This window comes from Engraulis encrasicolus, chromosome 24 (genome assembly GCF_034702125.1).
Source record: "Engraulis encrasicolus isolate BLACKSEA-1 chromosome 24, IST_EnEncr_1.0, whole genome shotgun sequence".
Classification (NCBI taxonomy): Eukaryota; Metazoa; Chordata; class Actinopteri; order Clupeiformes; family Engraulidae; genus Engraulis; species Engraulis encrasicolus.
Genome location: NC_085880.1, coordinates 28,722,766 through 28,738,839, shown reverse-complemented (window position 1 = coordinate 28,738,839; position 16,074 = coordinate 28,722,766). Strand labels below are relative to the sequence as shown.

The 16,074-nt window shown below is 44.4% G+C and overlaps 1 protein-coding gene across 2 annotated transcripts in view; it reads left to right on the top strand.

The window, feature by feature from the left end:
* Window positions 1–11,850, top strand: part of pax2a (paired box 2a) — a 31,445-nt gene extending 19,595 nt beyond the window's left edge. The window contains exons 8-11 of one of the 2 annotated variants that reach the window (XM_063190977.1): window positions 30–150; window positions 8,345–8,446; window positions 10,971–11,057; window positions 11,604–11,850. In XM_063190977.1, the coding sequence (XP_063047047.1) occupies window positions 30–150; window positions 8,345–8,446; window positions 10,971–11,057; window positions 11,604–11,728 (435 nt within the window). In that variant the 3' untranslated portion in view covers window positions 11,729–11,850. Of the gene's footprint in view, window positions 1–29; window positions 151–8,344; window positions 8,447–10,970; window positions 11,058–11,584 lie in introns of both variants that reach the window. The other variant, XM_063190978.1, reaches the window with a different exon arrangement.
* The last annotated feature ends 4,224 nt before the right edge of the window (window positions 11,851–16,074 follow it).

Sequence of the window (16,074 nt, the reverse complement as noted above, 5' to 3'; positions counted from 1 at the left end):
CCTCTCTTTTTTTCCAACCCTCTTGGCAGGCTAACGAATACTCGCTACCAGCACTCAACCCGGGACTGGACGAGGTCAAGCCCAGTCTGTCCACCAGCGCGAGCTCGGAGCTGGGATCCAGCGTATCACAGAGCTACCCAGTAGTGACAGGTAAGGCCCCACAGATTGTCACAACACGACTCTAGTGAGCGACCGTTAGTACCCAGTGTTTGTCACAACGTTACCAAGTGCTGGCTGCTAACACCCAGTGGCCGAGCTGCCCTGTAGTGACAAGTGGCAAGAGCCAGTCAAAGTGTCACAGTGCTATCCTGCGGTGGCAGGTGTGTGTCCTTTGCCATGTTGTTGTGACTGCTTTGGACTCTCAAGCTCACCCTGCTTCCAGATGTAGCTGTAGCCAGCAAAGGCCACAAGGTCATTTGTCCTTTAGCTTTAAATACTTTATAAACGTGGGAGAGATTTAGGTCATGTCTATGGATGTGGAACTTGGAAAAAGAGATGAGTTGCATATTATACAAATGTCAATGTGAAAGATAGCGATTGTTTTTCTGTAGCATTTTAACAAGAAGCATTTTAAGCAGCAGCCTCAGAGGCGACTGGAAGGGTCTGTATCGTTCTGCACCATACTGTTTCAAGGGCAAAGAGGATGCAGTGTCTCCTTCTGGGAATTTGTATGTCAAGTTGGTGCTTGTCTGGGGAGATGTGGTGGAGAAATAAATCACTGCAAAAAATATTCATATTGGTCCTTCGCATGATGTTTGTTTTTGAAGTTGCCTGGCTGGCATGGACGGAATACAATGGATGAAGTGTTGTCCCACATGTGTACTAATTTTGCCACCAAATTTTAAGACCAAGTTGCAGTTAAGTCCAGATGGGGAGGCTGTGTTGCTTAAAATGGCGCCACCACAAAGCGCTGGCTGATAGGTTATGAGGAAACTTCTGTAAACACGCACCAAATTTCTTTTGAAGTGCACGAGTGCTACTTTTTCGTTGACATTTTGTAGCTGCTTACGGCACTAAAGCTGGCCTGTGTTTTTCACTCCCTTGTCTGCTGTCTTTTGTTCTGACCTGACTAATGTGGCCGGCTGAGCTAATTGAAATTTTGTTTCATTCGAGCTTCCGTTATTACCGGCCCAGAAGGTTAAGTTTACTGATAGCCAACTGTCAGGCCCTGAGATGAACACACCAGGCCTTTTAATAAAAATTCACATAATTATGCCGGAGCCATCAAAGCCAATGAGTCTTTGACTTGTGTGTATGTGTGTGTTCGTGCATGCATGCGTGTGCGTGCGTGCGTGCGTGCATGCGCATGTGTGTGTGTGTGTGTGTGTGTGGAGGACAGGATGATTGAAATTTGCAATGCCCCCCACCCCCTTCTCAAATAATAGCCAATGCGGGCCGGACAGCCATGCCAAAAAAAAGAGAGAGAGGGGAAAAAGGCATTAATATGTGGGAGGTCAGTTTCCCCTGCCTTGAAAGTTGGGGCCTCATGAGAAGAGAAGAAAGGTGTGTTTTTGTCCTTTGTATATGAGAGCGGTCGCTCTCTGGGTCTCCGGCAAGGGAGGTCCCTCGTGGCAGGTGGCCTCTCTTGCACCTGGGCAGGGCTCCTCCGGGGCTCCCAGACCTGACCAGCTCGCACTTCACTGACCAGGAAGAAATAAAAAACTTCACTCACTCACTGCCTTCACTCGCTCCCCTCCCCTAAAAAAAGTTTGCTGTTTGGTGAAATGCGTGCGACCCCCTCCCCTCCTCCCACACCAACATTTTTTCAGGTTATCTGCCATCCGCAGTGGCCAATAAAGATTAAAACAAATATGTGTTGGAAGACTTTGGTGGATGAGAGGAACATATTATTGCTCCTTTCAATAGAATATCGGTTTATAATGCTGCAGATTTTTGTGGCCTTTTGTAAGTAGTCATATAGTTGCATTTTACTTGTGAATCTGTAAACATAGACAATGCAAAGCAATGCAGTGTCACAATGCACTGCAGTACCTGCAAAAATGGTAGTGGATGGCTAACCTTTACTAGCATGTTATAAATCCACGGAAATCTCTATATATTATATTAATCTACTAACTACATTTACAGAGTGAGTCAATTGTGAATAAATTATGCCTTTATGCTAGACATAATGTTTATTCCTGAATATCTTTTCTTGGGCCAATTAAATTCCAGCAGTTATTGTTGTTGTTGATTTAATATCCCAGGATTTGCATAATCTATTAAAGATGAACGATTAATGAACTCTTCATCACAAACAGAAAATTGGAATTATAAGGACACTGTGTAGGCAGCTTGGCAAGTTTTTTTTTCTTCTTCTTCTTCTTCTTCTTTTTTCCCTTTCCCCCTCCTCCTTCCCTTCATAACCCTGCTCCTTTCTCACAGTGCTGGGGTACCTGCGTGACAGGCAGGAGATGAGAGAGGGACTTGGGGCATTGTGTTTATCAGCACGCTGTAGCCACTGGAGACCCTTTCCTGTTTTAAGAACCATTTGCCAACCCCACCCCACCCCACCCCCCCACCCCCACCCCATCTCCCTATTCATATTCATTCTAAAACGCAACACTGGGAGCACTTAAATCTCACAAAGGCAGGGAAGATCTATTATACGTATACTATCTGCTGGATTTTTACACACACTCTCACACATACACACAGCAACGTTTAGATGTATTGCAAGTCAACATTTATTGCTTTGCAACACCTCAGTCAATATATACATAATAAACACTTTCCAGGTTTGGAAACACACACACACACACAAATATATTTTTTTTGGTTTGGCACAAGCTTCCTCTTTTGCTTTCATCATTTTGATGGGGGTACAAAGAGACGCGTTCATGTGAACCTGCCTCAGCATTCCTCAGTCTCTCTCTCCCTCTCTCCCTCTCTCCCTCTCTCTCTCTCTCTCTCTCTCTCTCTCTCTCTCTCTCTCTCTCTCTCTCTCTCTCTCTCTCTCTGTGCATAAACAGTAGAGAGAGCGAGAGGAGAGCACAACCATGTCACCATTTTTTTATTCAGACCAAGAGAAAAGGAAGCCCTGGACTGTCTCCAGAATATGAGTCTTGTGTTTATAAATGGGGGCGTTTTGCACATACCTTCACAATGAATTGGCCGCCCAGGACTTGGAGGCTCCTACCCCACTGGGCTCCATAATCGAGAGTCTTCCTTGTGCCAGTGGGATGGCACGGTGTTAATGGGCCCCCCTCAGAGGGCCCTCTGAAAACCTGAACAGGTGCTGAAGGGTTTCCCCCCACCATTTGCTTGGGAATCTGCAGACAAGTGGCAAAACAGACAGAACGGAAAGATGAAATAGGCGGCTTCTGGGGGCTCTTCTGAAAGTATCCGAGTTCAGCATCCCATAACTTCTTTTTTTGGCCTTTTCCTGTTTTTTTGTCTAGAAGAGCAATGACAGTGATGCAGAAAAGTGGTGTAGACTATGCAGTGTTGTTTATTAAGGGAGAAAAAAGACAGAGTATAGTGCATTGTTTTGTTGTCTAGTGCCTGGAGATGATCAGCAATTGAAATCTATCCGAAAGCAAAAGCCTTTCTGTCTGTCTCTGGCTCTCCACTACTCTCCAATGAACAGCAAACAAGCAGCCACCTAACCTGAGGGGCCTAATGTGTGGCCCCTTCTGACAAACGGCCAGTGTCTTTGTTCAGGGGGACCACCGGCTCTTGGCGTATGAAATTAATGTTTGCCTTGTCGACACAATAGCGCACTAACCTTTTAGTGTACATTTTTTCGTTATTAATGACTTTTTTTTTTTTGGTGTGTGGGGTGGGGGAGAAAGGGCGGGTTAACCGCCATTCCTTAGTTATAATTAATTGGAACGTAGCCTGTTTTCCCAGCCACTGATAAATTGCTACTTTGCGAATATAGAAAATTGAGGTTAATGGTTATATGGTGGCTGTTTTTGGGTTTCATCCCTGTTATGCATAATTTTCAAAGAAAGCTATTCCCTAAAGATATGACTGCAGGTTATGACTTTGCCCTCCTATAAAAAATAGGAAAGGTCGTTTGAGTTATTGTTTTTTTTTCCCTTCTCTTCTCCGGTAGCTTAAGAGAGAGAGAGAGAAGCCTTGCGGTTAGAAAAGAAGACAAAGAAGACAGAAGTGGAGAACTCTATATAGTAACTCTGGGTCTTCATATCTGAGATGTGTTTTGTTGGCGTCGAGTGCCATCCTCTAAGACCGGTGTTTATCCTCCTCCATCTCTAGCCATCAGCACTCCTGACAGGCCTCAGGCGCATAACGTAACGTAACAGCTAGCGGCTCGTCTCGTCTCGTCTCTGGGACAATAAGAAAACAGCACTTTTGATTAGTTTGGAAGTTCAGTGGGCTTGAACGTGCTTGCCAGGGCCCAGTGTTGTGCGTGTGTGCGAGTGTGAAGTGTGTTCCCGGTTTGTTTGACAACGGCTGTGCAGGATGTGTGAAAACGCGAGTGTAATTCCGCTGTCTTTGCTCCGTCCAAACCTTTATTGGCCTCTAAGGGTTTTATGTGGGAAGTGTAGCTTTATAGCTCTCATTTTCCTCATACAATGTGCTCATTGGGGGATTGTTTGCTGACTTTATTTGTCCACTTTAACCCCTTCTTGTTGTGTAGGGTTTTTCCTTTTGATGAACACAATGGGTTTTATGTGCCATCGCCAGAGGCCAGACAAGAAATTAGCGTGTCCATAATCATCTATCGTCCTCTCCTCCTCGGTCTAGTGTTGAGGGTGTAGGTAATCTAAATGTATGGAGAAGTGGACGCGGTTATTGTGTGTGTGTGTGTGTGTGTGTGTGTGTGTGTGTGTGTGTGTGTGTGTGTGTGTGTGTGTGTGTGTGTGTGTGTGTGTGTGTGTGTGTGTGTGTGTGTGTGTGTGTGTGTGTGTGTCTGTGTGTGTCTGTGTGTGTGTGAGCGTGCGTGTGTGTGTGTGCACGTGCATGCGTGCGTGGTGGTGGTAGTGGGTAGGAGTGAGCCAGTTAAAAGTTGGACGATTTCCTGGCAATCTGAAAAGGCTTGTCAGGATTGTGTCCCAACATATATGAAGCCCCTTATCTTAACGAGGAATCTCAACACACAGTTGAGTTGTAAAGCAACAATAGCTGGGATGCGGGCGGCTAATGAGGCTATCATGATGGTGGGACAGGGGTAAAACCATTACAGGAGGATGCTAACGGAGCAAGGGATGGAAAAGCACCTAACTGAAAGGGGAGGACCTCTCCACCTACAAGGACTTTATTTGTCACATGCATAGAATCGCAAAGTATAACATGCAGTGAAATTAGAGTTACATGGGTTGCACAGGAAAACGCAGCCAATGAAAAAATGTCAAGGCTCATAAGATGTTTTATATTAAATGTTTTGCACTTGCATGACACACATACAACTGTAACATGCCCTCTCTCTCTCTCTCTCTCTCTCTCTCTCTCTCTCTCTCTCTCTCTCTCTCTCTCTCTCTCTCTCTCTCTCTCTCTCTCTCTCTCTCTGGGGATTTGCCTGGTTTGGAGACATATTGTATTATTTTGTGAAAACCTGAGGGAAATCACACCACGTATTGGAGTGTGATATATTTTACTGCTTTGTGTGTAACTCTGAAGAGATTTACAGGAGAAATGCCCCATGCACTGTGCTTAAATAGAATGGAAATATTTCAGATGACTGATTTAGGAATATGTTTTTAATACACAGACGCACTGCATACAAAAGGGATGCACCCTGGATAAATGCGAATTGAATTGCTTAGATATTAGCAATTGGAGAAAAAGGAATCGAAGGAATTGTAGGAGATTATATTCCTGATAAGTATTATTAGATGTATCCAGCTTTAGTCCAAATTGTATCTTAGTAAATCACTTGTGCACCTGTTGGACAGTGTGTGTGTGTGTGTGTGTGTGTGTGTGTGTGTGTGTGTGTGTGTGTGTGTGTGTGTGTGTGTGTGTGTGTGTGTGTGTGTGTGTGTGTGTGTGTGTGTGTGTGTGTGTGTGTGTGTGTTAGTGAGTGAGTGTTTGTGTGTGTTTCACAAGTCTTCAAAGCATCCTTTTGATACACATTAACCAAAGATTACTAATTTTGAGATGCATTTAGTTTACACTAAACGAATACAGTATGTGCAGGTTGGAGTATTTCCTTAATAAAATATACGTCAGAATACTGTTAAATGTGCAACTGGATTAGGTGCAGCCTGAATCCATCGGTCAAGGATGAGAATTTTCAGGACACAAATTAACATATAGTAACACATCAGCTGCTTATGCATATTCAGTATATGCACACATAGACACGCACGCAAAATAAATGTAGACGCATAGGTTTGGACTTATTTTGATTTGGATTCTAAATGGCAAAGTTTGTCTGGTCTGTATTTGTAATATAACTTGTGCATGTGCTCATGTGTGTGTGTGTGTGTGTGTGTGTGTGTGTGTGTGTGTGTGTGTGTGTGTGTGTGTGTGTGTGTGTGTGTGTGTGTGTGTGTGTGTGTGTGTGTGTGTGTGTGTGTGTGTGTGTGTGTGTGTGTGTGGCATGATTGCCCATACTGTATGTATACGTGTGTGTGAACATGTCTCTCCATGTGGGTATGACAGTGACTGTACATTGTGTATCTGGACATGCACGTGTGTGTGCGTAGGTTCTTGTTCCATTCTTCACCTGGCAGAGTAGCACTTATCCTCGTTGTGTGTTAAACTGGAGGCCCACGAGGCTTCCCTGACCCTCTACACCCTCCTCCTCCTCCTCCTCCTCCTCCTCCTCCTGCTCCCTGGCTGTAGTGGTCTAGCCAGGCTCCTGCACTTCCAGCATGTCACTAGCCGTAGATGCCTCCTCCACCCCTTACTACGCTGCCTATGCTCATTATGCCCCCGGCAATGGCTAGCATACGAGCCAGCCGATCCTAGCAGGTAGAGAACCCCCCCCCCACACCGTGCGACTGTACAGAATGTGCGGGATGGGAGAGACTTAAGCAAGCTTATGGTCACTCCACAATAAATATTTTGTGTACCTTTCTGTCAAAGTGAAGTGTGTGTATTTTTGTTATTGTGACATTTGGTTTTCTTGTATTGGATTAGTGCTTGTTTGTTCATATCTTTATTTTTGAATGCTTGATCTTTTTCCACTATGGTTTTTTTGTTTTTTTAATTGTCTGCGTCTCATAGAAGTGTAAGTGTTGGTCAGCTCACATGGCTTTCTTTCTTTTTGAAAAAAAAAATCAGCCAACTCCCATCATGCACCGTGCTTTTCACATTATTGTGGCCGGCCGGCCGGCCGGCGCTATTCCACAAACAGCAATGCGACTTTGACCGCCTGGCTTGCCTCATTAATGACCACCAGCACCAGGCCACTCACACAGCTCTCCCCTCTCACAGCCCTCCTCCTCCCAGTCCCCACCACCACCTCTCCCCTCCACCCGCACCCACCCAGCCACCCGAACGGCCAGCCAGCCCCGCTAACAATGACACACAGGGCCCCTCTGAAGCCTAAGCCCAGAGCCGCCGTGGGGCCTACGTGCCTCGGAGCCAGCCAGGCCAGGCCGGGTATGCGACCGTCAGCCCCAATTACAGCAGCTGAATGTGGGAGCCCCAGCGCTGCTTATAGGCCCTCTCTCTCTGTCTCTCTCTAAACGGCATAGCGAGAGCTAAGGGGGTGTTTGAGCAAGAGCGGGACCCCGGAGCCACAGTTGAGTGAGGCCATAGGGGGTGTGTGTTGCTGGTAGTGTATGTCTACCCCTCTCCGCTGTGCTCTGGCCCCAGGCACTGAACAACACGGTGCGCGGCTCACTCAAGCCCATCTGTGATGTTTATGTAAAAGGGATTTTCAAGGGGGGATGAAAAACATGAACTCTGTGCTACACGGGGCCAATGGGTCTGTGGCGCAAATACAGGGGGGGTAGGCCTTTTACGGCGCGCTGCCGGGTAAGGTGTCAAGTTGGGGTTAAAGATGGATACACTTCCACTACTCCGGGCGGATTAAGTCTGCTTTCCTTGAGTCGCAGGCTGTTTACTGTAACCCAAGTTACAACCGTGTGCTGCCGCTTTCTTCTCTTAAATGCCAACATTAGCATAAGCCAAATAAGCGCAGCATGCTGTTTTGTATTGTACGGACTTATATACCTGTACTCAGCATTATAATAAAGGCTGTGACATGCTGCACAATCAGGAAAAAAAAAATCTAAAACATAACTTTGGTCATGAAGTATTTTTTATGTCTATAAATGGATACAGCAAGATTGTATGGTTTAGCTCTTCATGCAGTAGTTGTTTTTTGGAATGTTGTGGTAATCGGGTCTGTTTTGTCTGTGCGTGCACGCGTGTGTGTGTGTGTGTGTGTGCGTGTGTGTGTGCGTATGTGTCCTGCTTGTTGTAGGTCGTGACATGGCGAGCACTACTTTACCGGGATACCCCCCTCATGTCCCCCCCACGGGCCAGGGCAGCTACCCCACCTCCACCCTCGCTGGCATGGTGCCTGGTAAGTGACATTCTTATTTGTTTTACGGCGTCGTTAACGTTTAAGACAGCCCATAATACTTTCATTGTGTGGTTCTTCTCATCTCATTCGCTATGAGGAAACGATCACAAGCTAACTACATGTATTGGGGAAAGGCTAAGGATAATCAAAAATCAACATTTGGCCAAAGTCAAAGAAATTAGCACTTGCAGAGAATATTACCTTCATTTAGCACTTGGTTTCACCACTTCCATCAATTATTGAATAGCAATACAATAGGGCATAAAGGTAAAAAAAGGAACAGTCTAATCAAAAGGGGCAGAAGAAGGTGGGAAAGTTACTGTAGGTCAATGACAGTACGAGGGCATCAAAAACACAACAAGCTGTTTCAGGACATAATTAATATCACAACTATTATTAGTATTATTAGTATTATTATTAAGGGGATGGGGGATCAAACTATCTTTTGTGGCCCCTGGCATCCCCAAGGATTATGATGCTGATAAGATTAGCAGGAGAAAATAAACAGACAGGTAGTGTGTGGTGCTGCAGGGCAAACCCCTCTCTTAGGGGGACAAACAGACCGCTCTTAATGCCCCCCCTCCCCAGTGCATTCCCCCACCACACACACACATACACACACATCACACCACACTGACAAGAGGGAATCTTTAACCTCACAGCCCCCTTGGCTTCGGACGCCTGGTCTGGTAACAGGCGTCGGCTGGGCTGGGAAAATTACACGTACTCAATAAGCAATCAGCGGCAGGGATATGGGACAGTTCCTGGTCAGCTGTGGCGTGCGGTGCGGTGCGTTGTGGAGGCGCCCAGGCTCATTATCCCAGCGTTGTTGGGAGCGCTCTCCTGGGCCGTCGATAAACACGGTAGCTAGCCTCCTCCGCTCCCCATCCCAGCTAGCTGGGCGCTTCGGAGCGTATCTCTTTCCCCCTCTACTTAACCTGCAGTTCAGGTTCACAGCAAACAGTTAAGGGTCACAAAACAAGAGTCTGGGAAGGTCTGTAAATATTTAAATCACTATCTCTCAGAGGGACCTGGCTTCAGTTTCACACACACACGAACACGCGCACACACACACACGCACACACACACACACACACACACACACACACACACACACACACACACACACACACACACACACACCCACACACACACACACACACGGGGCCCTGAGAGGATGCAATCTGGCAGGCGGCTCTGGATGCCCTCTCCCAAATCATCAACAAACAGCAAACAGCAGCGACCACGACAACAGACAGTGACCCGCACAACAGAAGCCAGCCGAGCAACATGCTTAGCCTCCTGATGCTACGCGCAGATTAGCCCGGCCGGGAATGCTGCTGCTGCTGCTGCTGCTCTGCTTTTTTAACTCCGACTTTCACTGTGCAAAAAGAGGGGCACCACCGCAGTCTTCCTTTTAGTAGGTCAAGAGATAGTGCGGAGAGACACAGAGAAAATCAGCAGCATCACTCTTGTGATGCGTCGGGAGTGTGAGTGTGGGGAAGGGGTGTGAGTGTGTGTATGTGCGTGTGCGTGTGCGTGTGCGTGTGTGTGTGTGGTTGGTGGTGGTGTGTGTGTGTGGTTGGTGGTGGTGTGTGTGTGAGGGTGGTGGTGGTATAGAGGCATGTAGTAGAGAGGGGATTGTAGAGCCAGTATTTTACATCATACCGCAGAAAAAAGGATTTGTTCCTCCCCTTTCCCCCGTCACCCTTGAGTGGTTCAGCTGGATTCAACCTTTTCAACGTGACCGTGGCCCCCTTGCGAACACGCGTACTTTGCTCACTGAATTTAATTGCCTGACAGGTTTCATTTGTTATGGCAAAATATCTTTACATATACATCAAATGGGCTTTTCATCTCTAAGGCACATTTTCTGGTGGTTCACATGTGGAGACTACAGAATGTTACCAGCACACTTTTCTCCCCCGTTTTACCCCCCCTTTTTTCGTAGGCATCCATCAGGCTTAGAGTGGTTAAGATTTAGTGACAGACCTCAAAAACTGTTAAAGCAGAAGCCATTCTTCACCAGGTTCATATAGGAGCCCAGTCTTTATTGTCTCATAAAAAGAGAAAAGGCTGCCGCGACCAACAGCATTGCTCACTGACACCTTCCAAGCGTACTCGCTGAGACTGTAGTGCTGAATAAGAAGAAAAAAATAGGTGGCTGAGGGAAGGAGCTATTCGGGATTTTCATTCCAGTCCTCCAAAGAAGGCTTTGGTGTATGAGACTTCTCTTAAGTCACAGAGAAGGACAAAGGAGATGAATAAGAAAAAAAAAACATATAAAAGGATTAAGTCTATCTAATGAATTCTGCAAAGTGTAGTTGGGCAGATCGGGGTAGATACGATAGGAGGAAGTGCCACGTATTGTGGTGGGAAACGGTATGGTTGTTTGCCAGCCGTATTAAAAAACACAAATGATCGGTCAAATTAAAAGAATGTGTCTTGTTTCAGAATTTACCGAGAAGTAGATAATAATCCCAATCTGTTGTGTTTGTGTGTGTATGTGTGTGTGGGTTTTCAGGAAGTGACTTTTCAGGAAATCCATACTCCCACCCACAGTACACGACATACAATGAAGCATGGCGGTTCAGCAATCCAGCATTACTAAGTAAGTACCTGTCCATGTTTGTTACTTAGTACAATAGGTTTATAAAAAATAACCACCTATTGGTGATATTTTGAGACAAGACTTTAGGGCTTTGGAATTTTTTTAAATTATTTTTATATGGTAACTAATACTTTAACGTCAGCCTTCACACATAACCCTTACACATCACCCTTAACTAAGCCTTTTGTCAGATGTTTGCAAGCATTATTTTTTGACTTACTGAAGTTAATCGATACCTTCAAATTTAGTGCTTGACGTTAGTATGACTTGCCTTTGTTTGAAATAACTTAAATTAACCTTTAAAGAATCCAGAGTCCAGCAAAGCCCAAAACTTGAGACACTTAAACTTAAGTCTTACTCTGCTCTTTTCTTTTCTAGGAGGAACAGATCTTTTTATGATCTCAATTTCTCAGATAAACATAAAACCGATATGAGAAGTACTTTAGTACTTCCTCTGGGCTTCTCTGTGCTACTTTCAATACACTTTGCTGTTTCAAACCGTGTTTCGCTCTTCTGTTAACTTCCAGGTTCCCCTTATTATTATAGTGCCGCATCCCGTGGAGCCGCCCCACCCACTGCTGCCACTGCCTATGACCGCCACTAGTTACCATGGGAACCAAATCAAACTTCAGGACCATGTCCGCGGTGGCCTACGTATCGCACCAGTCTGAATGAATGAATGCTGGTGTCAAAGACAAAGAGGGAAAAAGGCTTCAAAAGGAACCAGTTCAAGAGGGTTAAAATGTTGGATGAAGAGGATCAGCTGAAGGGATACACACACACACACACGCACACGCACGCACACACACACACACACACACACACACACACACACACGCACACACACACACACACACACACACACGCACACACACACACACAAGTCAAATCCCATCCCTCACACCCTACCCCAAACCTCAGAGCCCACCATCTCCAAACCAAACCAACAATTGTTGTCCACCACCACCGGACCCTCAAAGCACTCGAAACATCAGGCACCATTCTTTTACACGAATAAGACCTGTCCATGTCCACAGGGAACTTTGAAAGAGTAAAGAAATATATATCTATATATATAAAAAATAAAGTATAAGATGAAAAAGTGAAGACAGTGTGAAGAATACAAAGTAACAATTGATGTGTTTTAAATGTTTTTTTTTGTTTTGTTTTTGTTTTCTTCTTCGCTCTTTTGTCTCATAAATCAACACATTTCTGACCATGACTAACATCAACTTTTCTAAAAAAAAACAACAAAAAAACAATTAAAAATGCCTACCTTACTGGAGGGCCTGTGCTGGCGAACGCCAATATCACATTAAAGATGGGGAAGAGAACCCCACCATGCAGCAGTCACATCCCACAGCAGACAGATGAATGGCAGGATACGTAGCACAGATACACCCATGTACACCGTAGGGGCTGGGAACTGGTACTTAACGCTCTTACTGTGCCCAAACGGGAGAAGGAGGAAAAAAATACAGAAACAACATGCGAGTGTGAGTCTGAAACAACTGACATGAACTCTCTGTGATACACAATCAGATGTTAAATATATATAAATATTATGTATGTGAAATAAAAAAGTATTAAAATGTCAGAGGAAAAAAACATGACTCACCATGGATCTAACAAAACTTTTAATTTTTTTTCCTTTTAAATTATTTGCCTTTTTTGTGAAGTATGGAAATTTCTATTAATGTGCAGAATTATGTTTCTTTACAGCGTCTTTTATATTTTATAAAAAAAATGCAGCAAAATATACAAGCCCATGCAATATCATTCCTTTGCTCTTTTTTTGCACTATGCCTATGTTTTTTTGTGATTTGCAAGGTTTGCTTACTGAAGTCTCCACCGAATAGAGTTCCAGGCGTCACTGGCTGATGCTTCTCTGACAATTAGGTTCATACCATGACATTCAGGGGCCTTGAATAGATGGGGTTACTTCTCGTTAACGGAAAGCAGTTTTATATGATTTTTCAGATAAACCTATCAACCTGAATGATCATGCCATGTCCGTTCTGTCTATTACGTTCCATCATCCATACCCAGCACATTATTTTGACACAGCATCCACCTAATTAATGTTGTTGTTATCATCATTATTATTATTATTATTATTATTATTATTATTATTACACATCATGTAGAAAAATAACAGGATTGTGAGTTTTTGACTATTGCCTCAAAAGCCCTTATTTTGAACAGGCAAGGTCACTAAAATTGGTCTTCTCCGAAAAACAGACAGTTTTATACAGTAAGAATGTTCAGCACCGTAACAGTACCATCTCCACACTCTACCACTTAAAGAAAGGCATACACTGGAGGCAGTTCAAAATGGTTCTTGTCAAATCGGAAGTGTAAATGAATGTACTTTTATTACATTTTTGCCAAAGACTTAGTTTGATATTTAATATTTTATTTGCAGTATATGTATGCATTAATGGAGCAGTATTATGTTAGTTATGTCAGTGACACTGTGTGTGGTACATTAAAGGCAACGTTTGTCACAATGCATATACAAACTGTAAAACAAAACAGCAAATTCAATCGTTCAATGTTTAAAACACCATCTGCGTCAAATTGCCGCGTTGTAGAATGATTTGTGTAAGATGTGAAGATAGCTCCTCTGTGTAAATAAGACCAACTGATACTTCACCATGGCAGTATCATACTAATTTACTGGTTGCATTTGTAGATAAACAATAAAAGAAAACATTACAATTGTGTCTTACACTTTAAAGAAAAAAAAAGAAGCCCAAACATCACATCATTAGCGTATAATGACACTGGTGCTCATGGCTTTGGACATTTGACCGTTCGTACGTTTGTATGGTTTCATGTTCTCTGTTCTCATCATGTTTTACATCACTATGCAAACCAAGTAAAAAAAATGTCTGTCTGTATATATATATTTTTTCCTGCTGCATACTTCCACCATGTTTACAAACAAAACAAATAACAGACACATGTAATATTAGCGATTTGCTGAATAGGATGCTAAATTGGCAAGTTGCCAGCTTAAGCACAGTAGAGGAAATGTAAGGCACAGAGTCACACATAGGCCTCTTCAGAGTAGCACTCTGACAGAAAAGCACACAGAGCCACCTCTTGAAAACACATTCCTATCCATATACTCTGAGTGTGAAAGAGGAAGACAACACAGATTGAAAAAAAAAAAAAAAAAAAAAAACACACATCACCTCTTCACTGAAAACTAGACGGCATCATTGCTTTGAAAACTAAAACTTCTGCGATGTATCGGTTCTATCTACACACATAACCCTGGGCATGTCATTAATTAGTCCATCTTGAGGAAAACTAATTAAAGCTGGTGTCCAGGCCCAGTTCCCTACAGATAACGGCAACATTTTAAGTGCAGCTACTCCCCCGACAGCATGAGAGAGAGGGAGAAAGGGAGAGACAAAATGATATTACTGTACGATGCTGTGTAAAGTGCTATGTACTGTGTACATCTATACAACCAATGTGCTGACTACAACACAGCAAAAATACACAAGTCAATGGAATAAGTGGGACAACGGGTCCCTAAACTGTAAATGTACACAACAATGTTTGTCAATGATGTAATATAAATCTCTGCTGAAGTACCTTAAAAATGGACAAGGCCCCAGTCATTGCATTCTTTCTGATTTAATCATTTTTCAGTGGACATGAGAAATAAAATTGTGCTTTTCTATGCCTTTTCAATGCTAGTCATCATTACCCCTGACCAATGAACTGTAGAACACCTAGTGCACCAAAATCAAAGCACTCACCCACAGTGTGCATTCATGCCCAGCTTAACAAACTGGACTATCTACATACATGATTCAAATATGCACAGGTTAAAGCCTTGAATGAACTAAACTAAATGTTTTTTGGTACAGCAATGTGCACAGCTATGGTTGCATTAAGAAGGAACAACTCTCTCTCTGTGTGTGTGTGTGTGTGTGTGTGTGTGTGTGTGTGTGTGTGTGTGTGTGTGTGTGTGTGTGTGTGTGTGTGTGTGTGTGTGTGTGTGTGTGTGTGTGTGTGTGTGTGTGTGTGTGTGTGTGTGTGTGGCATGGAGTAACAGATAGGCAAGCAGACAGGAAGGCAGAAAGACAGACATACAGACACCCACACCCACAGCCATATACACTGGGAAAGGGGGAGAGAGAGAGAGAGAGAGAGAGAGAGAGAGAGAGAGAGAGAGAGAGAGAGAGAGAGAGAGAGAGAGAGAGAGAGTTCAGGCCGAATGAACAGGAAACAGAGCAGCAGAGGGCTTGTGGAGTGGGGAGGAGAGGAGAGGATGCAGAGAGGAGAGGAGAGGATGCAGAGGATGCAGAGAGGAGAGGATGCAGAGAGGAGAGGAGGTGGAGGAGAGGAGAGGAGAGGATGCAGAGAGGAGAGGAGAGGAGAGGAGAGGAGGCCAAGTGGCAGGGCTGTATATTTAATGATGCACTGTACAAGGCACCCTTTGCCAATGAACCAGTGGCGCTAGTACATACCCTCAAAACCTCCCTCTACCCTACTCTACCCTGTGTGTGTGTGTGTGTGTGTGTGTGTGTGTGTGTGTGTGTGTGTGTGTGTGTGTGTGTGTGTGTGTGTGTGTGTGTGTGTGTGTGTGTGTGTGTGTGTGTGTGTGTGTGTGTGTGTGTGTGTGTGTCTCTCTCTCTCTCTCTGTGTGTGTGTGTGTGTGTGTGTGTGTGTGTGTGTGTGTGTGTGTGTGTGTGTGTGTGTGTGTGTGTGTGTGTGTGTGTGTGTGTGTGTACAGATATGTCTGTGGGTATTGTTGGGTCAGTATTTGTATGAACACACACACACACACACACACACACACACACACACACACACACACACACACACACACACACACACACACACACACACACACACACACACACACACACACACACACACACACAGAGTCTCCCCCTCTGTCTATCTGCCTCTCATTCACACAGAAGTAAACACCTACACACACAGAGATACTCACTCTCACCATCCCTCCCACTCCCTCTGTCTCTCCTTACCT